This window comes from Mus pahari, chromosome 2 (assembly GCF_900095145.1).
Source record: "Mus pahari chromosome 2, PAHARI_EIJ_v1.1, whole genome shotgun sequence".
Taxonomy (NCBI): Eukaryota; Metazoa; Chordata; class Mammalia; order Rodentia; family Muridae; genus Mus; species Mus pahari.
In genome coordinates, this window is record NC_034591.1 from 155,422,418 (window position 1) to 155,436,477 (window position 14,060).

A 14,060-nucleotide genomic window follows, 5' to 3' on the forward strand; every position below is an offset into this window, starting at 1 on the left:
TTTTTAAAGGAGATCTCACTATGTCAGGTCTTTTAGAGGAAGATGTAAGTGTGTGGGAAAGTATTGAGTGTTTGGAAGGTTCAGGAAGTCTCATTAAGGGGGAAGTTGTTAGTTTTGTAACTTTCAAGGCCTAGTCAAATTTGGTTTCCTGAAACTGAGTGTAGCATTTCACAGTAATAGGTTGGTCTTTGTTAACTTTTTATATTTGCTTCATAATTAAGATAGCTGAAAATATTTCTTAATGGGAAAAACAGAATAAGAATATAGAAAGTTAGTAGGTATGTGAGGATAGGAATCTGTGAGTAGAAAACTTTGAAATATAGCTTACATAAAGTGTAACTTTAGACTCATTCTTTGAAGCTAAAAGCTTACCTACTAGTTAATGTTTATTGATCATTTTGTCATAGTAAATGTTTCTTCCTTTATTATACAAATGTAAGTAAGCTTGTTTTAGTTAGTGCCTGGAGATTGTTGCCTTCTGTGGATCTTCCTGAGGAGTGGATTGGAGGGGAAAGGACCCAGCACCGAGAGTGGGGCAGGCTGCGTGCACTCTGTTGAGAAACTTAGAATGGAATGTATTCTGATTGAGGGCACAGTCTTATCAGTTGAATATTTTCATCATTTGAAATTATTAGGATTCAAAGTCTCTGAGATAAATGATGACATGTCTTTATTTTTAACAGGTATTCGTTTGCTTGTGGAAAGGTTGTAAGGTGTATAACACCCCATCTACCAGTCAGAGTTGGTTACAGCGGCACATGCTGACACACAGTGGAGACAAACCTTTCAAGGTACGTATATGAGGAATTCATAAAGTCACATTGTGAACTCATCTCTCCTTTTTAAAGGTAAGGTCTCACTCTGCAATCTGTTCAGGTGGTTGTGAAACTCCTTATGTAGGCCAAGCTGTCTTCAAAGTCTTGGCAGCCCTGCTTCCTCGTCCTCCCAGTGTTAGCGTTTCAGGTTGAGCTAACACACCTGGCTGACCTGTGTAATGAGCATACTTTGGGCCTTCTAAAATTTTCCTTTCAGTACTGAGGAGCAAATGTAGTAGAGTCCTGCAAACATCTCCCACAGATTTGACCCTGGTGCTTTCTAAAAATGGAAAAGATCTTTTTGTTAACAATTTTGTTGATGCTTACATTTCAGAAGAAGCTGGGGATAAATAAGTTCAGGGTGAAGAACAGAGCAAAAAAGGCAAATGCCTTTTAAACCAGCAAATGGCCAAATAGTGTTGAGACATGTAACCAATGACATCCTGTGATCTGACTACTGTCAGGTAATACTGTTATGGAATAAAGAAAGTGCAACTCCTTAACAACAGATGTGTTTTGGGATATCTTTAAAGAATAAGTTTCTGAAGAGTTCTTTCAACTTTTAAAATAATTTGTTTTCTAATTATGGCAAGCATATGCCACAGGATTTATAGGATCACCATAGGGAACTTTAATAATTTTTAGAAACCATAATGTAGATGAGTGTCATTCATTTACATGAATTTTGTTCTATGAGTTTTGTCAAAAAATGTAGTCATTCTATTGTGAGGATTTATTTTAAGAGAGTCATGAACAAATTGAAGGTACTAGGAACATTTGAGGTAGAGGCATGCATGAGATTATAGGCCAAGAAAGTTGGTAAGATGAGGCAGGGGCTGCTGGAGCCACTCTGGACATCACGGTTGGGACCCCTCATATCCTCATTGGTTTTTGATTGGGAGATGTTTAGTTGCTTATTAGGGTTTGGGAGGTGGAATTTGGGTCTCAGCATTTAACTGGCTGGCTTGAAACTTGGCTGTGTAGACCAAGATGGCTTTGAACTCTCAGAGATCTGCTTGCCTGCCTCCCAAGGGCTGCAGTTAAAGGTATGCTCTACCATACCCTGCTCCCAGTGGAGAAAGGCAAGAGGTTTTTAAAGATGTTAGGACTGTATTTCAGAGTATAACTTGAGAGCATTTGTGTGTGTGTCAGTAAGCACATCAACATAGGATGTACGCATCATCATTGAACTGCCTTTTCTTGCTCCGTTGGAGGGATCACAGAAGCCAGTAAGACAGTGCTGGGTACACAGTGCCCATTCCAGGCACTGAAGAAAGGTGGTTAAAGGAAAGCACACCTTTCCTTTTCAGGAATTGGCCTTTTAAAAAGTTAGTATTTTGGGTTTTTTTGTGAGGTAGACTCTCTGTGTAGGTGACCTGAAACTCATTTTGTAGCAAGGCTGGCCTCAATCACAAAGAGATGATCCTGCCTCTGCCTAGATCAGGCTGGCCTCAAACTAAGAAATCAACTTGCCTGTACGTTCAAGTTGGGGGGTGGGGGGTGGGGCGGGGGCGGGGCAGAAGAAGATATTGGAGCTCTTGAAACTGTCCAAAATGGGCGCTAGAATTTGAATTCCACACTGAGCCATCTTTCCAGACAGGAAATATAAGTGTGGAGGTTAGAGTGCATCTCATTTTCCTGATGGCCAGGGTGGTTTTTTACTTCTCGGTGTTTAATCTTCTTTATATAGCCTAGATGCCAGCCTGCCGTACTGAAGCCTTTAGCTGTCTATGACAATTCTTGGCCTTACTGGAGTCTTGTTCAGGAACAGATGCCTATGCCTGTATCATGTGTGTGGGATAAGTGAGGGACACATGTTCACATCTAGGTCAGATGTTGACAATGGGTGTTGGCCTCAGTTGTTCCTCACCCCCACTTTCTTCCTCCAGATAATGTCTCATAGCTCAGGTGTGGTTCAAAACTGTGTAGTTGCCAGTGACCTTGAATGCCTGATCCTGAACCAAGGTTGTGTTTGTAAACCACGCTGCTACTGAGCTACATCTCTACTCTGCACCTAGGGCCGGCCTCATTGGACCAGGCTAATCTGCCAGCGAGCTTCAGAAATCTTATCTCTTCTTCCATGCTAGGATTATAGATGTATGATGCTGTGCCTGGCTAAATGGAGGTGCTGGGGATCCAAACTGAGGTCTTCCTGCCTGTGCAGTCAGCATTTACCAGCCCATCCCTCTATCTGCCCAGCTCCTGTGCTCACTTTAAAGTGTTTCTCTTAGCAGTTTCTCATTTTGGGTTGTAAATGAAGGTCTTGCAAGTTTGGATTGGTTTTTATACAGGGAGATTTCATTCTTCTGCAGGTGAATATCTTGCTTTGCTGACATCGTTGTTGAATGGACAGTGTTTGATACATATACATGCAGGCAAAACACCAATGCACATAAAATAAATTATGTATATCTGTGAGATTCTCTGGTACTGAAGTTTTAGATAGGTGTGCTATCACTGACCCACACACCCAGCTCATTACCTTACGATGAATAGGTGATTGCTTCTCTTTTGAGTTACAATAACTTGGATTTAGCTTTGTTGAAGTTACTATTTTTTCTGTGTGTCTTGCTGAATTCTTAGCCTTTCAGGGCAAGAAGTTGGTGTTCTTGATCACTTTCTTGTACCTTGTATGATAGTGGATACTGGCAAGTGTTTGCACTGAAATCCTGAGCTGTTCTTCTAACTCACTGAGCACTTATAATAAATTGTGTGTAGATTCTTAATGTTAGGTGCCACTTTATTAGCACTGTATAAAGAGCTTGTTGAATGTTAGGTAGGTCTGTCATTAATTTTGTATGAATCATAAGCATGCAGCTGTTGATTTCCACTGCTATGAATAGAACATGTCTGTGACTAACAAGATGTTTTGGGCTTAAAAATGTGCATGGAGTGTTCATACTTCCAAGATGCATTGAAAGTGTTAATTGTGGTGTGTGTACTCAGTGATGGTGTGATGAAAGGCCCAGGTGAGGAACACTCTTTTCCACCTGAACCATGTGGAGGTACTTGAAGGAATTTAGGATTTTCCCTGTTAGTAGATGGTGCTGAATTTTTTCAAAGTTAGGATTCCAAGTTAGGACTGGTAGTGTCATGAGTAGAAGAGCCTGGGGGTGGGGAGTGTTGTAGGGTGGTGTTTTGGATGTTGGTGTTGAACTGTACCAATTACAGACTGGTAGGGAGGCATCTGAAGAGTTTGTAGTAGCTTATTCATATTTTTAGATGGTATTGGATGGTTTTAGTCCTAGTACTCTGCAGGAAAGGCAGGAGGCTCTATGAATTGAATCCAGCCTGGTGTAAATAACAAGGTCGAGGCCAGCCAGGATTTCATAGGGAGATCCTATAATAATAGAAATAAAAGATCTGGGAATTGCTATAGTCATTAGCGTGTCACTTTCCTGTTCTTGTTATACCTGGTTTGTTAAAAAACATCTCTTCTATAGGAAGATGATGCTATGCTTTTGTGCAGTGAAGAGAGCAGTGAACTTAAGTTTGAAAACAGCCAGGCCACTGCCAAGTGGTGCACTTGTTAAATAACACAGTTGAGTTTTGAAGTGAATTAATGAAGGAAATGCTTTTGTTCGTTTCTAGAATCAGTTACAGCTCGGCTTACCTGCTGAGACCCATCCGTGACCTTCTGCTGTGCCCACACCACAAGCAGTAGCGCTGACGGAGTCTTCTGTTTTCTTTTCAGTGTGTAGTTGGTGGCTGCAATGCCAGCTTTGCTTCTCAGGGAGGGCTAGCTCGCCATGTACCCACACACTTCAGTCAGCAGAATTCCTCAAAAGTTTCTAGCCAGCCAAAGGCCAAAGAAGAATCTCCTTCTAAAGCTGGAATGAACAAGCGGAGGAAACTAAAGAACAAAAGACGGCGCTCATTACGTAAGTGGTCACTTAGAAAGTCTCTGTGTGGTAAAAGGGCTTTAAGCAAGTCCGGTTTTACTGATCTTAAGTTTGACTATGTTTATGGAAAGTAGTGTTCTGTACCTGCCTTTCAGAATGAGAAATGTTTGTAGATGCTAAAAGAGTATTAAGTATATGTGATCTTAGAATAGAAAATGTTTATATTTAGAGAATTAGATAAGTAGGTGGTATCTAGTTTGATTTGTTATAAATTAGAAAAATTGAAAACATGGCAATACTTCTTTCTACAAGTACTTTAGAAAATTTTGAGCATTTCAGAAGTAAAAATAAAATAAGTTAAATAACTCGATAGTATAGGATGTGTGTGAATTGTGTAACAACTTGAACATATGAAAATTATGCTCTTAACTGCTCCTTTGATATTTAGGGTTAAAATAATTACACAGTAGGCTTACAAGTGTTGGGAGTAGGAATTAACCATAACTACAGAGCTAGGTGGGCCCTGGGCTTGACTCTTTGGGTCCACTGGTCAACACCTCTGGAACGAGGAAACAAGTGGAGTGCAGTGAGTGAGGGCACAGGGTGAGGCAGGGAGCTGGCAGGCAGGCGGAGAATGGAGGAAAAAATAAAAGCTGGTGGCTAAAACATTGAAATGTTTCTGTCACTACAAAACCATGGTGAACAAATGAATTGACCAAAAAGGGGAGAAAAAACCCAAAACGTTTTTTTAACTAAATTGTTTCCTACTATAAAAACACCTTTACATACCGTCTTATTTGGTTCTAAATAATATTGTGACTATAAGTAACTTTGGAAAGAGGTTATTTCAGCTTATGATATCACTAACAGAAGTTAGGTCAATAATCTAGATGCAGAAGCAATCCTGCCACCAGTCTGATGGCAGTTTGATGATCTCTGGAGCCCACATGGTGGAAGGGGAGAATTAATGAGTCGTCCTTGACCTCCATACTTGCACCAAGGTACTGGTCTGGCCTCAACCAGCCATGAATGTAAAACAGAAAAAAGAAAACTGAGCTTGCCCACTGCATCACCATTTATATCTGTCCACTGTTCCATTAGTAGCAGCGTTTGCTCAAGATCTCACTGTGTAATCCAAGCTGCATGAACTGCATGATCCTGGGCTTGGGATTACAGGTGTGTGCCAGCAAGCTAGGCTCCTTTTTGCTTTCTTTTCAAGGCATGGCCTCAAATTCTTGATCTTCTGAAACCACTTCCTGCCTGCTCACTCATCTTAGAAAGTGAAGGTGGGCTGAGCGTGGTGGCACACGCCTTTAATCCCAGCACTCAGGAGGCAGAGGCATAGGCAGGTGGATTTCTCAGTTCGAGGCCAGCCTGGTCTACAAAGTGAGTTCCAGGATAGCCAAGGCTATACAGAGAAACCCTGTCTCGAAAAAACAAAAAAACAAAACAAAACAAAAAAAACAGAAAGGAAGGTGGGTGCACCTCAGTACCCAGTTTGTGTTTAGAATTGGCACATGTCTGCATATGGAGGTGCCACACGCTCTCTCAACCTGTAGCCTCTATTGAGGTCAGCTGCTGAGGTGAGCCAAGTGCTGGGGACAGCTGTGCATGTGAGGGTTTTGTTTTTGTTGTTTTTGGAGAGGATGAATGTATGTTGCTCTCTAAACTGTAAACCATGGAAAGCCTTTCACTTTGGGGAACCAAGGGAGCCACTGTTGAGCAGACAGTGCTGTGGTTTAATCTCTGTTCTTCCTCTGACACACCTGTCCATGGGACACTGAAACAGTGCTTTTTTTGGCACTTTATTGAGGGAATCTGTTGTGGCCACTGCTCCCCCCCCCTCCCCCCAGGGTTTCTCTGTGTAGCCCTGGCTATCCTGGAACTCACTTTGTATACCAGACTGGCCTCGAACTCAAGAAATCCGCCTGCCTCTGCCTCCCAAGTGCTGGGATTACAGGCATGTGCCACTACTGCCCGGCGGCCATTGTTATAAAAAGTAGATTTTAAGTAGAACTACAGCATAACTTCTCAGGTGTCAAGTTGCATTAGAAATTAGGGTTGTCCAATACTTAGATACTGCTCGAAGACCACCCTTCTACGGTTTTGGAGACTAGATCTTGATACATAGCCAAGGGCATCCTTGAACTCCTCCTGACCTTTGTGCTCATTCTTCCTAAGAGCTTTGTCTGTGCTGGTGATCCTGACTTAAAAATGGTTTTGTTTTGATATACTGAAAAAGAGATTGTTGGGCTGGAGAGATGGCTCAGCAGTTAGGAGCACTGACTGCTCTTCTGAAGGTTTTGAGTTCAAATCCCAGCAACCACATAGTGGCTCACAACTGAATGTAATGAGATCTGATGCCCTTTTCTGGTGTGTCTGAAGACAGCTACAGTGTACTTACATATAATAATAAATAATTTTTTTTTTTTTAACGATACTTTTTAAAAAAGAGAGATTGTTATGACTTCAAGGCCAACTTGGGACCATGTAAGGAGTTTCAGGCCAGCCTGGGCTATATAAGACTATCTCAGAAGTTAAAATAAATAAATAAAAAAAAGATGCAATCTAATGAAAGTTAAGTCACATGCACAGTTAATACAGTTGAGAACTGGTTGAGCTTTTGAACTAATTAGTTACTTTTTAGAATTGTATTGATGGGTAGAGTGGGAGGCCCTGGCTTTAGTTGTGGACTTGGCTGAGTGCAGTGGTTTGTGTGTGTCTGAGGTAAAGGGGTCATTTGAGCCCTCCAGCATTTCAAGACTTGAATGGCAACATGGGTGCCATCTTAAACTTAGGTGCAGTTTTCTTGCCCTGTTCTCTTAGGGCTTTTATTTGAAATGAGAAAATATTGGCTGAGAACCTAGAAATGCTCTTGCCACTTTGTCACAGATGTGGAAAGGTTTTGATAGCAAGATAGAATGCTAATGAAATCACATATAAGTTTAAACCCTTGTTACACAAACAGGCGATGGTCATTGTTGAAAATTTTAAGTTGGTTTTGATAATTTTTTTTTTTTTTTTTTTTTTTTTAAGATTTATTATATGTATGTACACTGTAGTTGTCTTCAGACACACCAGAAGAGGGTGTCAGATCTCGTTACAGATGGTTGTGAGCCACCATGTGGGTGCTGGGATTTGAACTCGGGACCTCTGGAAGAGCAATCAGTGCTCTTAACCGCTGAGCCATCTCACCAGCCCGGTTTTGATAATTTTTATGAAAAAAAAATAAAGCTGGTGGATTATGAGGCTGATAATGGAGTTGCTGGACTCATTGATAATTGGAATTCTGCCTGTTCTCACCATATCAGATGACAAAGCCATGTGCAGCTAGGCACTGGGCAACCACTAGCTAGCTCTCTGTCAGTTAAAGCTGCATTCTCCTGTGTTTGCAAAGCACACTGTTGACATCTTGTAAACTACCTTTAACCTTTCTGTGTTGACTTTCAGCGCGGCCCCATGATTTCTTCGATGCACAAACACTGGATGCCATAAGACATCGAGCCATATGCTTTAACCTCTCTGCTCATATAGAGAGTCTAGGGAAGGGCCACAGTGTTGTTTTTCATAGTACTGTAAGTATTCTGTTTTTCCTTCAAATTAGATAGAGTGGCAAAAGTATACATTGGCTTTCACATTTATAAATTGCTCAAAATTTAGGAGGTTTTGTTAAAGTCACAAAATTTGTTGGCTATGTTAGCATATGCCTGTAATCCCAGGACTTTGCCGATGAAGCTGGAGCATCTTTAAGTTCAAGCTTTCCTGGGCTAGAGTAAGTGTAAGGCCAGCCTGGGCAACTTAGTTGCTGAAAATGAAAAATAAGGGTGGAACTTAGTGATAGAATAACGAAGACTGTGGGGTTAATCTCCAGCCTCTAGTACCAAAAGCCCCCCCCAAAAAAGTGTTTGGGTGGGGCTAGGGTGGGGGTGTGAATGTATCATCAATATCATGAAGGAGGAGGAGATTTTTAATTGGGTTTTGTTTCATAGGTATAACCTCAGTTTTCTAGAGCTGTGGCTGGCCAGCACATTGTGGAGAGTCACTATTTCTTGGGGCTAGGTTTTCAACCCAGAACAAGCAGAATATCAGCTTAGAAACAAAAAACAGTAAAATCAGTTGGTTAGCTAGGGACAAATTTATTGTCTATTCTTTTTAAAAAGTATTATTAACTTCTGTGCATGTGAATGCCTGCCTGCGTGCACATCACTGTACTATGTGTGTCTGATGTCTGAGGAGGTCAGAGTCCCTGGAACAGGAGATAACTTGAGTTGCCATGTGGTTGCTGGTATCCAAACTTTTCAAGGATTCTAGTCATTTTTAAAGTGTGTGTGTGTGTTAGCACATGCATGTCCCCATTGTTTAATGTTTGTTTTATTGGGTTTTTTAAAAAATGTATTTTGCGTGTAAATATTTCCAACTAAATATCCCCATCATTTTGATGATGAAACACTTAGACTTACTGTAAAAGAAAGAGATCCCCTTCTCCAAAGGAGGAGAATATATACGGCTAAGGACCCGGGCAGATTATGACATACTGTGTATGTTTTGTGTGTAGTAACCGAGGATGAGTGATTGAACCCTTCAGTATACAGTGTGAGTGCCTGCACTAACGTGGAGTGAGTGCACGCTGAGGGACCTTGCTGTGGGGGAGTGGGGGGGTGGGTGGGGTTCATGTGAACCGTGGGGCATCCTCGTGAGCTAGAGGGGAGTCAGCCAGCTGAGCAAGTTCTCATGGCTTTGATGGACACCACTGTATGTTGAGTAGAATCAACCTTTATAGAATAACGTTTGAGACATTCTACATAGCTACCTTCAAACTCCTGCCTCAGCTTCTTGAGGCCTGGAATTGTAGATATACAGCACCACATACATTCCCTGCTAAAATGGCAGAAATGCTTAATACAAACTGTAACTGTAGGTGTCCCTGTTAGTAACTGTTGTAAGAAATAACTGCCATAGGAAGTGGTCATGAAATACTTGAAACTGTTTACATGTGCTGATGTGTGCCTTAAATGAAGTTTTCTCCAGAAGAGGTCAGCAGAACCACACTTTCTGGTTGGATTGCTGTGTTGGCCTGAGTTGTTCTGGCATTTGTTGTTGTAACTCCAGATCTATGTTTGGATTTTTCCATTAATTGTCAAGTCTAATACTAATTCATTTATATAACTACAGGCTTCTATATAATGGAGGAAATAATTGGTTTTTGTATAAAGTTCTGTTATTAGTTATGATATGTTTTGAGAACAATATAACAATATTTATTTGGACATTTCTAGCTTGAACTTGGTATCAATGGTGTGGAGATTTCGATGACACAAACTCAAGCCCTCAGTGTGGGCTCTAGAGAGCTGTAAACACCAGGGTCACCTTGGCTTTCAGACTCAGCAATGTTTGGTGCACTGGCTAGATAGGTGGGTTGCTCCTAAGGATGGATTGGCCCAGCAAGCACAGCAGGAGAAACCCAGGTAGATTGGGAGCTCAGTTATGAAGGAGATAGATGTCCATGTAGCCAAGGATAGCTTTGAACTCCTAGACCCTCTTTCCTGGGATTATAGGTGTATGCCACCAAACCTGGGTTCTGGCTTTGTTTGTTTGTTCCATCCATCTAGAGATCAGAAGTTACTACTTGGGAGTAGGTTCTCCCAAGTCAGAATCAGTCCTTAAAGAAAGTGCTTATAACTGCTGAGTCATCCTGACAGCCCTTAGTTACTTTAGTTTTGTTGTTGTTTTTTGTTTGTTTGTTTGTTTTTAATTTATGAGGTGTGTGGGTTGGGTACCTTGGCAATTTCAGTGTTGTGGGAAGAGGTTGACATGTGCAAAGAAGAAAGGGTAAGATGTTGTGGTGGCAGTGCCTTTCCTGGTAGGCATGGCTACATCAGTTTAAGAGTATAGAGAAATGGTGTTTTATAGTTTTTTCTTTCTTTTTGTAATGTTACTAGGTAATAGCTAAGAGAAAGGAGGAATCTGGAAAGATAAAGCTTTTGCTTCATTGGATGCCCGAAGACATGTAAGTATTTGAAACGGTGTGTAAAAAGTAAACATGTTTTATTTATTAAAATTGTGAGTGTAAAAATTCCTTAATTTTCAGAATGTACTGTGCTTTAGGCTGTCAAGCTGACAGCTGAGCTTTCCTAGAGTTTTTATACTTTGTACTTGACTGCCCTGTGTCAGGAAGCTTCTGATGAGGGCTGAGAAAGAGGGGAGAGAGGAGGCTGCCTGCCAGTCAGTGTGTGTGTTGTCAGAGGGCAGCTTGACAGACAGCGGCTGGAGGAGGTTCTGGACCTTAGTGCTTGGCCAGGGTATGAAGTCAGCATGATCATTTTTGTGGACTGGTCTTCAGTTAGAAAGCTGCTACCACACGGAGCGGTTTGGCTTTAGAAAAGGCCTCTCCATGTCACCCACTGTCTGTGATGTGAACTCATGGTCTTCTTTATTAATGCTGAGTTTTGAGCAGCCAGGTTTGATTTTCAGCACCCAACACACGGCACATCATACTGTCCAGATGCCCTCATTTGGACTTCAAGGCACCAGGCATATTCGTGGCACACAGACATACATTCAGGCATACACTCATACATATAAAATAGAATAAACTTTTTAAAAAATGTCAAATTTCAATGTCATCATAATGGAAATTGAACAATACAGATAAAGGGCTTTGACTGTTTTGTAGGATTAAATACTCTTAAATTTAGATTTTGGTCACACATACCTTTCTTTCCTTTTCCGATACCTTTTCTCTTTCGTCTTTCGGCTCAGTCTTTTTTTTTTTTTGTTTTGGTTTTGGTTTTTAGAGACAGGGTTTATCTGTGTAGCCCTGGCTGTCCTGGAGCTCACTTTGTAGACCAGGCTGGCCTCGAACTTAGAAATCTGCCTGCCTCTGCCTCCCGAGTGCTGGGATTAAAGGCGTGCGCCACCACGCCCGGCCTTGGCTCAGTCTTATGAGAGACCTTTCCTTGGCAGTTAGAAATAGTGTTAGATTTTCTTTGATTTAGTTGGGAGCCAGACTGTACAAATTCCTAGTCCATCCTATACCCCAAATGCTACCAACTGAATGTGTGCTGCTACCGGTGTCTGACTCTTAAATAGATGGTCTGCCACACCTGTCTTTGCAGAAGCACATAGGTGTCTCTGTCAGAGAATCAGAAAAGTAAAGACACAGAAACAGTGCATCTAGGATAGCTATAAATTGTTGGCTTTTCTTTTTTAATTCATAGTCTGCCAGATGTATGGGTGAATGAGAGTGAACGACACCAGTTAAAAACTAAAGTAGTTCATTTATCAAAGCTACCCAAAGATACTGCCTTGCTGTTGGACCCAAACATTTACAGGTAATTTACTTTGTGACAATATACTTTTCTTTTGATCTTACTAAATTTTGGGTAAGTTGAAATTTATTTTTCAGTAGAGATAGAATATAATCTTTATCTAAAATGCTGGATTTTTGTTTTGTTTTTGCCTAGACATGATTAATTGAACATCCTCCATCAGAGCATTCAGAACCCCATTGCTCAAGGCTTCAGAGTGTAGATTTCTGGACTTGGGACAAGCAACTTGTGCTAGATTTTTCTGTCCAATACTTTTCTTGGGTGGTGCATGGGTTGTGGGGCTGCCCACATGCTATGTCATCAGTGCTGCCTCACCACCTCCGTGTCAGACTGGAAAGAAATGGAGTGTGTTGTGTATGCCCTGTACTCCATTCACGTTCTCCCCGGACTTTGCCCAACAGAGGTTTAAGTAGCATTGTGCTTGTTAAGTATTTCCTAGTTTCATTTCTTTTATTTTTCTTTTTTGTTTTTTCGAGACAGGGTTTCTCTGTGTAGCCCTGGCTGTCCTGGAACTCACTCTGTAGACCAGGCTGGCCTCGGACTTAGAAATCCTCTTGCCTCTGCCTCCCAAGTGCTGAGATTAAAGGTGTGCACCACTACTGCCTGGCCCTAGTCTCATTTCTCAGCTTATCTGACCTGGCAGTTTCAGACTGTGGTTCAAAGAAGTTCTCGGGAATTTTTCTTAGCTGATATACTAGCATCCTCTCTGGGACCACTCTCTGTGCATAGGTTGTAACTGCAGTAGGGAGTTCATTCCCTACTGTGTGGCCCAAGGCCCATGCTGTTGTGTCCATACAACAGACTAGTGACTAAGAACGCACTCAGCCTTATACTTTTAGGTTAAAGTTGTAATTTATTAATGTATTTCTTGTGAGAATGGGTTGGCCAGCAGTAAGATGATACTGACAGATCACCAGATAGATTAGCCATCATGAAGTTAGCTAATCTGGAGTTTGGGAGGGTAGAGTAGTGGTGATCAAAACTTGGGCTGCTTATGCCAGTCAGGAGTCCCACCAACTAATTTGTGTCTGTCCCTACAAGTTCCATTTGTTGGAATCAAACTCTGAAAGGTCCTGTTCCTCCTGCGACTAAGGTGTTTAAAATGCCGTTCAGTGTATCAGGATTCTGTTTGAGACATTTTTCTGAGAGCAAAGTGCTAACATTCATGGGCCTTCCTATGAGGGAACATTGATACTCTTGGTCTTCCCCTACTCAAATAGCCTTTGTGGAAAGTGATGCATGCAATGAAACTTATTCTTTGACGGATGGAATAAGATTGAGACATCATACTAAGAATATGGAAAGTCATACTTTGAAAGCTGAGCATTATTTATTTGATGGTGCTTCACTTAGATTTGATCCTACTTCTCTATGGGGAGGTAATGGAGACTAGCAGAGCTCATCTGCGTTAGGACCCGTCACCTTCAGAGTTAACAGCTGGATGAGCACCCGTGCCTGCTCTCTATCCTCCCCTCCTCCTTTCCCACACAGCAACTTATTTTTGTGTGTTGTGCTTTATAGAAAGCACTTTACATACGTTAGTGAAAGGGATTTAAAATAGTTTTCACACTTAGATTTGATTGTTCAGAAATACTCATAGAAATGAGGCTGGCTGGATCAAGATACATAAGTGTCTTCTTGGGAAATGAGGATGTTCTTAGGGACATTTTTGTGTAGCCCAGGCAGTCCTGGGGCTCCACCCCGTCAGCCTCCTGTGTGCTCGACTTACAGACATGTATGCTTCATGACACCTGGTTTGTATGTTAAACCATGTTAAAACAAGCAGCCAAGGAGAAACAGCTCCTGGACCTTAGCAGTGAGCTTTGTCTTTGGGGCTTGAGAGGACTGGAAGTCTGTGGGAGAGTAATAAAGACTTGATTGGTTCTTGGTGTGAGATCAGGGTTTAACTTGCTGGATTTTGACCAGAAAAACATTTATTCCTTCCCACTTGTGTTTTTTGAGGAATAATGTATTGAATATATATAAAATTTTGACATATATTTGTCAAAATGAAAGTATGACTGTTCTACTAGAAAGTGTACACTTCACTTCCAAATATGACTACAAAGAACATT

The 14,060-nt window shown here is 41.4% G+C and overlaps 1 protein-coding gene across 3 annotated transcripts in view; it reads left to right on the plus strand.

The window, feature by feature from the left end:
* The window catches only part of Aebp2 (AE binding protein 2), a 57,353-nt gene that overhangs the window by 16,814 nt on the left and 26,479 nt on the right, over positions 1 to 14,060 (plus strand). For all 3 annotated transcript variants that reach the window (XM_021190516.1, XM_021190515.2, XM_029534885.1), the window contains exons 3-7: positions 684 to 791; positions 4,510 to 4,696; positions 8,108 to 8,232; positions 10,597 to 10,664; positions 11,875 to 11,988. In XM_021190516.1, the coding sequence (XP_021046175.1) occupies positions 684 to 791; positions 4,510 to 4,696; positions 8,108 to 8,232; positions 10,597 to 10,664; positions 11,875 to 11,988 (602 nt within the window). The remainder of the gene's footprint in view (positions 1 to 683; positions 792 to 4,509; positions 4,697 to 8,107; positions 8,233 to 10,596; positions 10,665 to 11,874; positions 11,989 to 14,060) is intronic.